Source organism: Phallusia mammillata, chromosome 2, assembly GCF_965637545.1.
Source record: "Phallusia mammillata chromosome 2, kaPhaMamm4.hap1.1, whole genome shotgun sequence".
Classification (NCBI taxonomy): domain Eukaryota; kingdom Metazoa; phylum Chordata; class Ascidiacea; order Phlebobranchia; family Ascidiidae; genus Phallusia; species Phallusia mammillata.
In genome coordinates, this window is record NC_137253.1 from 23,294,295 (window position 1) to 23,307,899 (window position 13,605).

At 39.6% G+C, this 13,605-nt stretch overlaps 3 protein-coding genes across 4 annotated transcripts; 2 read left to right on the top strand and 1 right to left on the bottom strand.

The window, feature by feature from the left end:
• Positions 1 to 87: 87 nt before the first annotated feature.
• On the bottom strand, positions 88 to 1,750 carry LOC145213842 (lipopolysaccharide-induced tumor necrosis factor-alpha factor homolog). The gene has a single exon (XM_080082253.1). It carries the CDS (start codon positions 1,174 to 1,176, stop codon positions 676 to 678), a length of 501 nt encoding a protein of 166 aa, XP_079938379.1. The 5' UTR covers positions 1,177 to 1,750; the 3' UTR covers positions 88 to 675.
• Positions 1,751 to 3,122: 1,372 nt separating this feature from the next.
• Positions 3,123 to 8,405, top strand: LOC145214636 (solute carrier family 23 member 1-like). Of its 2 annotated transcripts, XM_080083194.1 has the most exons (14): positions 3,123 to 4,017; positions 4,344 to 4,471; positions 4,608 to 4,765; positions 4,854 to 5,010; positions 5,151 to 5,332; positions 5,405 to 5,528; positions 5,651 to 5,807; positions 6,275 to 6,422; positions 6,620 to 6,725; positions 6,795 to 6,900; positions 7,127 to 7,294; positions 7,394 to 7,489; positions 7,973 to 8,056; positions 8,116 to 8,405. In XM_080083194.1, the coding sequence occupies exons 1-14, from the start codon at positions 3,978 to 3,980 to the stop codon at positions 8,271 to 8,273; spliced, it is 1,812 nt and encodes a 603-aa protein (XP_079939320.1). In that variant the 5' UTR covers positions 3,123 to 3,977; the 3' UTR covers positions 8,274 to 8,405. The 2 variants fall into 2 exon arrangements, with proteins under 2 accessions (XP_079939320.1, XP_079939319.1); XM_080083193.1 differs by lacking the exon at positions 3,123 to 4,017 and having other exon boundaries at positions 4,040 to 4,471.
• Positions 8,406 to 8,777: 372 nt separating this feature from the next.
• On the top strand, positions 8,778 to 12,738 carry LOC145213177 (peroxisomal sarcosine oxidase-like). Its single transcript, XM_080081408.1, has 8 exons — positions 8,778 to 8,873; positions 8,938 to 9,086; positions 9,913 to 10,132; positions 10,201 to 10,389; positions 10,463 to 10,603; positions 11,025 to 11,195; positions 11,581 to 11,656; positions 11,859 to 12,738. Exons 1-8 carry the CDS (start codon positions 8,778 to 8,780, stop codon positions 11,981 to 11,983), a joined length of 1,167 nt encoding a protein of 388 aa, XP_079937534.1. The 3' UTR covers positions 11,984 to 12,738.
• Positions 12,739 to 13,605: the final 867 nt, after the last annotated feature.

Here is a 13,605-nt window from a genome sequence, read left to right on the forward strand (position 1 = left end):
ATCTTAAATGACATTTTGTAGTAATCCGTCGACCTTATTGTCACATGTTGTCATATTTCACGTTTTAAATGCCTTGACCCCACGAAATGTCTTCATATAGATTTTATTAAAGCAATGCACAGCAAGACATGCAACTAGCAAGAAACAATTATAAAAATTAAGGCAGTCGAGGTTTTTTTATCACATGAGTCAATGTTGCACTGTTACGTAAAGCCCCGTGATTGATAAGCATGATGCGTCGTTAAAAAGGAAATCCGCCGTTTGCCCTAACGTATTTGCCTCATGTTGCACAACGGGGATTTGAAAAAGATAAAAGGTCACATAAGTTTATGTAAATCTACAGTAAACAAACGCACCTTCCAATAGAACGATACACACTCTCGACTATTAAGATAAAACTGTACAAAGCTATGCAACAGCAACGGGCCAACTGTCATGATGCTACATGGTTGCCTTTGAAATGACTGCATTGAACATTAAATCAAAAGCACACAACGAATTAGTACAAATTACTGCAAAAAGTACACCACAATCCATATAGTGTGGTGAGACGTTTGGCGCCATGACACGTTGGAAGAGTTAACATACATTTTACACCTGTTAGGCAGGGATGTTGGTTAGGTTAAGCAATGTACAGTAAACAATTGCTGTTTGTGCCAATGAAACGAAACCAAACTACATACGTTTGAAAACATGTATGGTGTGACGGCAGCTCGGACACACGTGGCGAATGTCCTTCAAGTCGTCGATGCAGAAGGGAATTAAGCATAAACAGCATATCCAGCCCCCGAACAAAATAATGGCTCCACAAATCAACCAGGTCAGCAGACTGGTCTCGGCAACAGTGGTAGTTACCACATTCTGGTGACAATTAGGGCAAACACATGTTGCTGGAAACTGACTAAACCTTTGCTGCTGAACGATAACGGTCGTGGTACCCGGAGGCACTGCTACGGGTGGCTGACCAGGCTGCATGTCTTGCTTGTATTCCGGTGGAGGCACAACACCTGGTTGACCTTGGTAGGGTCCAGCAGGTTGAGGTGGATATGGCTGCTGACCTTGGTACGGTGGTTGATCAGGCTGTGGTGGTGGACCAGCAGCATAAGGTGGTGGAACAGCAGGATAACCCGGTTGAGGAACCCCAACACCCTCTTGTAACGGTTGCTTCTCTGCCATGTTGGGTTGCAATTATAGAAAGTTTAAAACAGTTCTGTAGACAAGCCTTTTTCAAAACAGAATATTGACGTTACATTTTTTTTCCAGTGCTACCCATGTCATTGTTGGATTATAATAATTGTAGTGTATAATTTTGTATTTATTGAGTAGCATTAATAACAAAAGATATGGTTAATACAACGTGGCAACAAGTCCAACAACCCAGTAGCAAAACAGTGCACAACATTCTTTTTAAACGTGTACTTTTTATCGTGTGATCGGTAAATAAAGAATCTAAATTATTGGGATCTTATATTCATCACTGCATGTACAGCTGGTACCAGCAAAATAATCAAAATGCTTGCAGACGTTTTTCAATAACAACGAAATACTAAAGGCGATTAGGGTTAACACGTACAGGTGGTCCCATGTCTGTGTAAAACGTGGCAAGGAACTTCTAAGTTCAAACTCCTAAGCTTTTTATTTTTATCACAACCTATTTAAACGCCATCCAACTGTATGTGACCTGTAATTGACTTCCTCTATACTACCTTTAAACAGCATAAAATAGTATCAACAAAAATTAACTTGCAAATAAGGCTACAGCCTGAATATTTCGGAAAATTACTCAGAAAACCACGAAAGACTGTTGCTTCACATGACAGGGAGTTCCGTTATTGACGCTGCTCGCTATATTAGCTTCGTGGGCGAGCTAATATTTGCTCTCTGGAAGAAGAAATAAAGAGAGTAAGGGCGGGCTCGTGCACCCACTCAAGCGTACCGTCAGCCAGCCGCTCTCCACTTCTTCTAACTTCAATTGCGAAATGTTTGTGTAAACGTGCTTGACGTCACAGGCGCGTGGCTATGAATTGTTGATCGCTTCGGTAGAGCTACAACGACAAGAGCTCACAACACAAACTTTTGCTAACTACCGATAGATAGCGTAAAGAGCGCAGTTATTGAAATTAATAGTGAGGTTGGGTTGGAATTACGAACTAAATTTAACGCAAGGAAATAAGCAATAAAAGATTCACAGACAAATATTGTTTTTTTTTCAAACTTTTTTAGGGTTTCGTCAATGTTTCTATAAGTTTCACCCAAAGCTTTTGGCTAACCCTCTCTGTAATCAAACAAACACGCTTCAGACAATCAGTTTGATTAGTCGTCTGAATGTTTTTCGATAGTACAAACAAAGATAGTCAACCATTCGCAAAACTTAACTTTACTTTATTCAGAAATACCATTGTTCAGCCATATTTACATTTCGTTAATTTTTTTCGTAAACGAGGTGAATTAGGCGCTTCACGCCCTATTGAGGATGTCCATCCAACATTTTTAAGATCATATACTTTTGGAACCTCTTTTCGCTTGATTTTTAAGGAAGTACTGAATAGAGTGTTGCAAATGTAAACACATATATTATGTGGTCAGCTCAAACAGTTTTTTTCTGGACAAGATGAGGTCGTATGATTGTATAAACGGCAATAGTCTTTGGTTAAACCCGCAATAAAAAGAGACCCACATGACTACAAATTATGGGTCGGATCAATCAACTAAAAATAACTTGCAGCGAATGAAGAAAAACAGGCAAAAGAAATTGTGCGTATTACTGCAGTTTAAGAAACTTAGTTTAATAAGTTTTCCGGACTGTTTCTCTTTTTCCTTTCGACAATAACAAAATGTAAAACAGGAGTTGGAATCACTTGTAAAGCTTTCCACCTTAGAACAGTTATTATTCAAATATATTTCAAGTGTTTAGTAGTAAATGTGTATGCGCGAATCCCCATCATTTTGTACATAACATAAACAAAGGTGTGCGTTTCTGCGATTGCGCCGTTTTAACACAACTTTGCTGTGTTGGTTGACTCTAAAAAAACAAACTCTGTTCAAACAAGTTGTCCAATGAAGTGCTTTTAAATCAATGCATGCAGTGAAGTCTGTAAATCATTTGTCGACAGAGAGAGAGGGTATAAACTACCGAGCAAAGTTTGCTTTCCTCGTTGTATGACGCGCATGAGGGGAGATTTTAACCACCTGAATTGGCAAACAGCCATGCGTCATTGATAGGTTTATTTTTTCCATTTTCACCTTTAAAAAATGTATTTGCCAAACGTAAGACTAAAAGTCATAGAGGTATGATGTCACGTCGAAAAGTTTGAGAGTGACTCAATTGTTTGTGTTTTCAGCGGAAATGTTTGGAACCAGTGAACCATAAAGATTGTGCCTGTTCTCAGCTGATCAGTTTGTAATCAACTGGTCAGTAGATCACGACTCGACAAGTAAAGAGAATCACATTTACTGCCCGTTCAAAGCAACATCAATGTAGTAAAGTTTAGAATCAGAAGTTTCGAAAAGCGTCAGAACAGAACAGAACTTATATTTACATTATATTTTTTGGTCTGGGTGAAATGTCATAATGACAAAATACCTAAAATGATTAATTGTTTTAATCGACATGTAGCCTATCAGAACCGATGCTACGTTCCCCTGACGTGACTTTAAATCGTTTTGCTAAAACCCGGCTTGTAAGTGGGTGAGTTTTAAGTGAAAATGTTATACTTTGCTTAGAATCATTTGATTGAGCGGTATCGGACCCTCTGACAGGCAGCATACTCTGCAAAAGTTGCCTTAAAATATCACGGTGGCAAATCACGGCTCGGGAACTTTCTCTGGAGGTTTTTTAACTTTCTGTTTATCTGCGTAGAAAAAAGGAAACATGTTGTCGGATGCCAATATATGGAAATTAATTACAGCAACGCCTCGAACTGTTTGTGTGCTTCGTTCAGCACAAAGGCAAAGGCGTTAAATTGTGTTTGGCACTAATGTTGTCAAATTTCCAGTGTTTGTCACGAGCTGTGAAAAGTAGGTTTAAATGAATTGCACATTTGGTTAAGATCGTTTGTTTTATTGATTAGTTTACGTTATTGCGAATTTGTGATAAAAACACATCGGTTTCAAAACCAATGGCAATAAAGTCTGGCTACCGAAGTTAGTGCATTGTGAGTTAGTGCATCAAGAAACGTTCAAAACCTGTACGTTTGCCTATTACAATAAATGTATTAAGTATTTTTATCCACGTTCGTTTTGTAAACTAGTTGCATTGAAAATTGGTCTACTTCTAAAGCAAAATATGGAAGATTTAAAAAACAATGGAAAGGATTTGCCTGAAATAACGTCATTGGCTCCAGATCAGGTAGAAATGATTGAAGAAGAAGATAAAGAAAAACAAACAATTACGGAAACTAGAAAGGACTCTTTGATGTATGGGATAGAAGAAGTACCACCATGGTATTTGTGCATTTTACTTGGATTTCAGGTCAGTCTATCACACCCATTGCTCCTTTATTAAACATAAGACCGATTTTGAGGACAATTTTAAGTCATTATGATATTTATCTTTATTTGTAATTTTGTATTTTTATTTAACATTACATATAGCACACCTTTTTTAGCACTATCTTACGATGTTTGGATCGACTGTAGCAGTACCCCTAATTCTCGCTGGACCTCTTGGTATTGCCGACAACAACGTAGCAAAGGGAGAAATCATCAGCACCATATTTTTTGCTTCTGGTATTGCTACGTTGTTGCAAACCACCATCGGAAACAGGTAAACTTTAAAGTGCAAAGACCAAAGGAAACGAGTACAAAACCAAAGGAAACGTTAAGAGTTGTTTTACTTTGTTAAACTTTTGTAGGTTGCCAATAATACAGGGTGCAGCGTTTTCATTTTTAACGCCAGCCATTGCAATAATGACCTCAATCCCAATGCCTGTGACATCTGGTAACCAGACCGATAACTCCACAACATCACCGACGGAACCTCCAGATTTCTGGAAAGTTCGGATGGTTCAGGTAGACCTCTCCATATGAATAAAAAAGTAAAACATAAAAGCCAATTTTGCGATTGATGCTTCGTAAGTTTTTTCTACGAATGTATCAACATGTGACATTGATCAACAATTGACGTTAAAAACTTATCTTATTTTCGCCAGGTTCAAGGAGCGATTATGGTGGCATCACTAACCCAAGTAGTGCTGGGTATTACTGGCGTGATCGGCTTTCTTATGTCAAGAATTGGTCCTCTGACAATCGCCCCAACAATCACATTAGTTGGATTGGGACTCTTCGGACCAGCAGGAGATTTTGCTGGATCCCATTGGGGAATCGCAATGCTGTAAGCAGATTACAAATGTTTTGCCAAATTGGAATTAACGGGAAAAAACTATCTACCATTTCTTTGACTCAGGACGAGTTTTCTTATCATATTGTTTTCGCAACATCTTCGAAACGTTGAAGTTCCGATTCCGTTCTTCAAGTTTGATGAAAAGGCTTGTCGCACTGTCAGAATCAAATTCTTCTCTTTGTTTCCAGTAAGCAAACTACTTAAATGATTTAACCTACATAACGTAATCTGACATTGAAACATTTATGGTTTACAAAAGCGCGATGTACATTTTTGGGGGTTGTATAAATGTTTTGAAATAATTTTAAGGTTATATTGGCGGTTTTGTTAGCGTGGGGATTCTGTGCCATTCTGACTGCGGCGGGTGCCTTTCCTACCTCGAACACGGTGTATGGGTATGCTGCACGAACAGATGGGAGAATCGGGGTCCTTTCTCAAGCTGCCTGGTTCCGTGTTCCATATCCAGGTAAACGTATAGTAACATTTTACACAGGGTTGTAAACGGGCCCGAAATCGGAGCCCGAACCCGGCCCGAACCTGAAAGTACAAGCCCGAAACTCGGCCGGAACCCGAATCGTTTTGAGAAGCCCGTTTGGTCCCAAAAGTTTGATCGACAGGCCTATACATTGAAGCCTCAGAAAAGTCCAAGACGACAAACGTATAGCAGACAATTGGTCCTTAACATGTCGTTTTCGGGCTGCTTAACATTAGGTCAGGTCCTGCAACTGGCTACTTTGTAAAAAAATACTGATACAGAGTGTAAAATCATGCCCGAATCAGGTCCGTTTTTTTAAGAAGCCCAAACCCGAACCCGGACAGAAAAGCTCGGCACAACTTCCAGCTCTGATTTTACAACCAATCTAGTAGAAATGTTTCATTGCGCATTTCAAGTGCAGTTTAAAATACAGCAGCAACAATTCTTGTTTTTTACAGGTCAATGGGGATTACCTGTGGTCACGGCTTCCGGAGTGCTTGGCATGATCAGCGGAGTCATTGCGTCAATGATCGAGTCAATCGGCGACTACTATGCTTGTGCGCGCCTCTGTCACGTACGCCCTCCACCAAAGCACGCGATTAGCAGGTTGGAAAGCCTTTAAAATTATTAATTTACCTTTAAAATTTGGGCACAGACTTTCTCATGTTAAAGCGCTAAATAACAGTACCTGTGCAAATTGTGTGCAAATTGGCAAATGAAACCACTAACCACTAACTTGTTGTTTTTTCGTCGCTAACATATTTATGAGATTGAAAATTATCATCACCTACTGCTGTCAACAGGGGCATTTTCATGGAAGGCGTCGGTTGTGTCATCGCTGGATCATTAGGAACAGGAAACGGAACAACGTCATACAGCGAAAACATAGGTGCCATTGGAATCACTAAGGTTGATAAATCTGTCAAAGTTTGTCAAAATCTTGGACTGAACTCAATGATCTAAAACTCGCATTTTTAGGTTGGCAGTCGGCGTGTTGTGCAAACTGGTGCAATTATTATGTTGTTGCTTGCTGTAATCGGAAAGTTCGGGGCACTGTTCACAACTATTCCTGATCCCGTGGTGGGTAAGTGCTGAAACAAATACTGTACAAAATCGAATCTATTTGCATAGACAGAAACCGACAATGTCATTTAAACCGGCAAAATTTATATTTCTGTTTCGAAAATAAAAAATACACTGATACTGATTGTTTACCGTTTTTTTTTGAGAGAGAGAGGGATCGAATATAATCGAATCGTCAATTTCTCACCAAACTGCTGCAAAATGTTTTCGGTTACTGATATTTACAGGTGGTATGTTCTGCGTTATGTTTGGTATGATTGCTGCTGTCGGAATGTCCAGTCTACAGTTTGTCGACCTGAATTCATCACGCAACTTACTTGTGATGGGATTTTCGACATTTCTCGGCATCACACTGCCCGAGTGGGTCAAGAAGAATTCCACATTAATCGACACAGGTAGATTAAAAATCTCATATTTTACGTTTGGTTTGGTTACAACACAGCTACCTTGAAAAAAAGATAACACTCGAAAACGTTTGTGCATGTTGTACATAGGATCTACAGAAGCCAACCAAGTCATTCTGGTGCTTTTGCAAACTGGAATGTTTATTGCAGGTGTCATTGCTTTTATTCTTGACAACACAATTCCAGGTACGTGGTTCCTATAAAACAGGAGTACACAACCTGCGACCGTTAACACGTGTATATTTAATATCTGGAATGGCGGCAGAACAAATCTTTTGTTAAACATTTGGTATTAAAAAACTGGTCTCAAATCGATTTCGGTGAGCTGAAACTTTCAAACGCCTATCATGTGCAAACAATTAAGTCAACTGACAATAAACAACGCAACAATACAAATCGTGACGTCATAGAGAATTAAGACTGCTAAATCATTTTGCTGAATCAATGGATAAATAAACGAAAAACATGTGGAGACAGTTGGCGGCAATTGGTAGATCAAGGACTATAGTGATGCGGTCGCACACGACTATAAAGTATGTGTTTTGGGAAGTTGCTGGGTCTATATATGATCTGGTGCTTGCAAAAACCACATCCGGATATGCGGTCGCACACGAAGTCATCAACTCGGCGATTGATCCACATGTTTTAAAACCTGTTTCTGTATTATAGGCACAAAGGAAGAACGAGGAATGACAACTTGGCTACAACATGAAGGTTCTGAAGAAAGTGACGAGGATGTATATGATTTTCCAGGTATACACGGCCACCCCAGAATAAAAAATTGAACAAATAAAACATGTATATATTTTTAGCCCCAATCCAGCGGCAAGTGGATAAAGTGAAAGCATTTCGCTACATTCCTGTTTGCCCATCCTTCAATCTACTACCGACTAGATCGGGCAATATCTCAAGCGACGAAGTGCAAATGGCAGATTTTACATCACATACGAACGCAAATGCTTCTGGATAAGCCGATGTCAGCGTTTTGCCAATTACTACGTTTGCTTTGTGGGGATTTGTGTTTATCGTGAAGGAAAAAAAACACATTTAAATCTATTGTGATATTGTTGTAGTTTACCACTAATAATACACATTTTACATTTTATAATGCTGTGTTTTCAAGCAGACAGGGTTATCTAGCAACGTATAGTTTTAGTAGTTTTTTTACATTTTCAGACCCCTTTACTGAAGTTATGAAATGGGAGAGGTCCTGATCAATGACAAGATTGTATGTTACAATTTAACATTTGTTATCTGTTGCGGCTTTTTGTGCTCAGTTTGCAAAGCGCTCCAGAAATATCAGTACACTATAATCATACCAAGAGGGTTTGCAGGCTAGGTAACCTTTCAAAGTCTGTGTTGTCTATAAATGATTAACTTCGTCGTGGCTAAGCATTTGGCAAAAAGGCGAAACGTCAAATCTCTATTCCCGTGCTGGGTTACAGACTAGATAAAAAACGACGCAGTTTGCAGCATGTATGACGTCATAGTTGTGGGCGCAGGAATTATTGGCTCGTGGACTGCATACCACTTGGCCTTACAAAAGTATAACGTTTTGCTGTTAGACCAGGTTGGTAAGGTTTTGTGAATATCAATGAAAGACCATAACCTGTTTCCAATTTGTTTTTTAACAGTTTTCATTGCCACATTCCAGGGGCAGCTCGCAGGGGCATGCCCGTTTGACAAAGCGGTCTCACCGCAAGCACTATTGCTCTGAATTGATTCCGGAAGCCATGCGGCATTGGGCATCGTTGGAGCGAGTATCCGGGACAGAGTTAGTACTGTAAGTGCAATGCAGCAATGCGGCAATGTAGCTGAAAAATTGCAGGTCCCAGTGCCATTTTGCTCTCTTGTTGTGAATCTGTTTTTTTGCGAATAATTTTAAAAGGGCAAAAAATACAAGCCTTTGTCTGTGCATGAAGCATCAATGACAGCAGCTATTGTCGAAATGCTGTTAATCTTTGGAACACTATATACGGATCTGTTCATAAGTTACATAATGAAAATAACGGCCCAAAATAGAAGTAGAAGGCGACATACTTTATTGTTCAAGCGTTTCGGCAAATGTTGATGCCATCAGCTGTAATTGATGCACATAATTTGGTATTTTTGCTGAGATTTGTTCGAACCATGTATTAGTTGTGTACCCAAATGTTCTTCACCAAAACCACTTTTCACTAAGATGGTGCATTTAGGCCAGAGTTGCAAGCGGGCCCGAAATCTGAGCCCGAAGCCGGCCCGAACCCGAAAGTAAGCCCGAAGCCCGGCCCGAACCCGAAACGTTTTTGCAAAGCCCGTTTAGGCCCGAAATTTTGATTGACAGCCCAATCCACAAAAGCCGTGCAACAAAGGATGAGAAAGAAAAAAGAGAAAGACAACAAACACGATGAGCAATAGTAGACAATGGGGTAAACAATACGTTTTAGAGGAGGGTGGGCATCAGGTCAAAGCCAGAGAATTGTTACTTAGCTGAGTGATTTTATTTAAAAAACAATGGCGGACACGGAACGTAAAGTCAGGCCCGTTTTAAGCCCGTTTTCTCACAAATACCCAAGCCCGAAGCCGAACCCGGCCCGAAAAGCCCGGTCCGACTTGCAACTCTGATTTAGGCACACCGGACATTTGACCATTGCGGAAAAAGAAAGCACGGGAGAGCTTATCAGTCGCATGAAGCATTACATGGACCAAAATGGCGTGCGATATACTTCATACGCTGGGCATGAAATCGGCGCAAACTTTTTAGGCATGGACTTTGACGACAATTTTTCGGCATATTTCGAGGACAACGGTGCCGTACTGAAGGCCGATAAATGCCTGCAAACTATTTGGGTGAGAAAATAACAAGCTAAGGAATAAAACAAAACATCACTGAATAAACCAATATCTCTCTGTACCAGAAAGAGTTTCTTGATTTGGGTGGAACCATACTTGACGAGGAAAAAGTATTGGCCATTAAACCTATAAATGAAAACAACGTAACTGCAGAAACTAATAAAGGTGTATACAGCTCAAAATCTGTAGTCTTGGCTTGTGGACCATGGATTGCCGAAGTAATGCGGGACTTGGACGTGCAGGTGCCCGCCCAGGTAACTAAAGTTTGTTTCCCAACTTCTCACAACCAAGTGTTCAATTGCAAACTTTGTGCTATACTTTGTTTAGGCTGCAACGGTTAAAGTTCACTATTGGAAAATTCGGGATTCTTATTCTCGTCGAGCAAAGTACGATTTTCCGTTTATGGTGTACATGTCCGGTTATCACGTGTATTCCACACCCGACTACGAATATCCCGGAATGGTAAAGGTAAACCAAATGTTCGGATGGACAAATCTTACAGCCTTTGTGTCAATTATGGAAGCAAAAATAGAACGCTTAACACACCATCACTCGCCTAACTCTGTGTTCCCTAACCTTTATCGACGAATTCCTTCCTTAACAATTCAAAGCATTTTCATTCCTCCCCAATACACTACATAGTGGAAGCTAAACACACAAATATCATTAAAATTGAGTATTATGAATTTTACTGGTTATTTTTCCAAGGGCTTAAGTGATGTTTTACAAATCATAAGTACAAGTCAAAGTAAATTCATCCCTTATTAGGTGGAAGGTTGGGGACCACTGGCCTGACTTGTGTTGTTACTAAGATCTGCTTAACCGTTCTAACTTCGTCAGCGTTGATATACAACGATCAAATGTAACCAACCGACCTTTTCACGAACAGGTGTGTTATCATCATCGTGTTTCCGCCGATCCGGACGCAAGAGACAGGAGGCCTTCTGATAAGCACAACGAACTAGCTGCTAAACGTTTCGCTGTCTTGAAAAACTTAGTGGCAAAACATCTCAGCTATTTGGAACCAGAACCGACGATCACTGAAACGTTTTTGCAAACGGTTGGTTTTGGTTTGGCAAGCTATAACCGTTTGTTATTAGGAAATAAACTTAGGAATATTTTTGTATCAGAACGGTGTTTATTACCTGTTTGTTACCGGACACAATGTACTAATTTGTATGTGTAAACAAAATTAGTTCCAGTGTCTTATTTGTTTTGTTGTATAATTGTACAGTAAATTGTTAATCAATTAACTGTTTTTTTGTAGTGGCATTGTGTGATAAATCATTTCAAAGACGCAATTTTATGTGCTATTACCGTTAGCGTTCGAAGGGCAAATTCGACAGACTTTTTAACATGCAAATATCATTTCAAAGTTGAACAAGTTTAACAATGATTTTTATGCAAACCTTTATTGATACGTTAAGTGCCTATATTTGTTGTAGATGACTCCAGATAGCGACTTTATTTTAGATTACCACCCGCTGCACAAAAACATCATTTTGGGAGCAGGATTTTCAGGTAGGCTACGAGTACGACATAGTGTGCATATGTTAAATAACTTCAACAACTCCTGACTTTGACATTGACATTTTAACATAAAAAGTAAGGTGATTAACTCAGTACTGAAAGGGTTGCCAACCTCTTGGGTAAAGTACGTACGCGCTGTCGTTTTGGACGCTTACAAAATCCAAAAAATAACCATTGATGTATATTCCTATAGGTCACGGATTCGGCCCCGCACCTACAATCGGAAAAATTTTGGCAAATCTTGCAACTTCTCAGCAACAAGATTATGATCTACGGCCGTTTAGCTTGAACCGGAAGTACAAACAACCCCGGCTTTAGGTTTAGCCCAGTGGTTCCCAACCGGGGAGGAATTCCTCCCTAGGGAGGAATTTTAGGAGTTCAGGGGAGGAATTTCATAAAAACTGTAAAAAAAAAATTACATTGGAAATGTTACACAATATTTTTGTACACACATTATTATGTCCATTATAATTTGGACCCGGTTCACATTTGGAACCGGTTGTAAAGGTTTCTGAAATGGACATCCCTAATTATAAGGTCTATTTCAAATTGCTATAATTTTTTATGTTAGCCTATTTGTTTTTCGTCTTATGGGGAGGAATGAATAGTTCGAAAATGGGCTAAGGGAGGAATGTAACAAAAAAGGTTGGGAACCACTGGTTTAGCCATTTCTAGAGCGTTCGATATGACCAACTGTTCCACCGTATCCATGAGCGATTTTTAATGTGATTCAGTCAAGATTAAATTATTGACATAGACTTACGTTACAAAGCGCTCCAACCACCAAACCGTTGTTACCGGATGTAAAATTACCCATAGGGAGTAATTTTGACATGTTTTGGTGGTAAGTGAGATTGTTATGTGTTTTTGGAATCAGAGTGGCAAAAATTTTGACATCTGTGAAATATGGTGGGGAAATTAAAAACATGTCTTAATTAGCACTAGAGTACGTGCAATGGCGCGATTGACGTCGGCTATTTGCCAAAACAATGTAGCCCAGTAATTTTGGTGTCAATTGTGTGTTTTGATGCCTATTATAGCGCCCTTTTTGCATGTAGTAAAAGACTATTGTTACATAACTTAAGAAGCACAAGTTTTAGTAAATTAGCATCTCTTAAACTAAAAAAACAAGTTTTGTATAGCCTATACCAGGGATGACGAACCACTGACCCGCGGGTCACAAAGTGACCCACTGCGTGAATTCCAGTGACCCACCTGTAGTTTTTAAAATTTGTATGGATTACTATGGGTAGGGTTATTAGATTTCCAAGATTAAAAAGCTACACAACAGTTTACTTTAAGCCCTTTGAAAGATTGCCTATCGTCGCAAAATACAGATTGTTGAGTCAATTGTGAGGCAACAGATATGTTTATTCAAACGTACAACTTGAAACGATTTGTTGTACCTTTGTTGACGCTGTTCGGTTCAAACTCATGCGAATCTTTGTTTTCACACAAGAATTTCATAAAATCGAGTGCCAGAAATCGTCCCAGCTCAGATATGACTGCTGCGTGTATTAAACTGAAAACTACCTAGGATTACAAGACTTGCAGAAAAGATGCAGCAACAAGCATCTTAGCATTGACACTGACACATAATAAAATATGTGACCCACTTTGTTTCCTTTCCGAATTTTGATATCATGTTTGAACCATTCAACTAAAAAGGTTCGCCATCCCTGGCCTATACAGTAGATCTAGTAACGTAAGAACTGCCAGTAGCCAGGTTTGGGATTTTCCGCTGGGTGGCGCAACAAAGTATAGGCGTTTACGGCGACAATAATTGTTGAGTCAGCATGTTGCAAATTGCTGTATAAATGTCACCATAAACGCCTGTGCTCCGTTGTGTCACTAAATGGAAATTCCCAAACCTGGCTACTGACAGTTCTTACGTTAGTAGCTCTACCAGCCTACACAGCAGCGGTTCCCAACCATTCTTG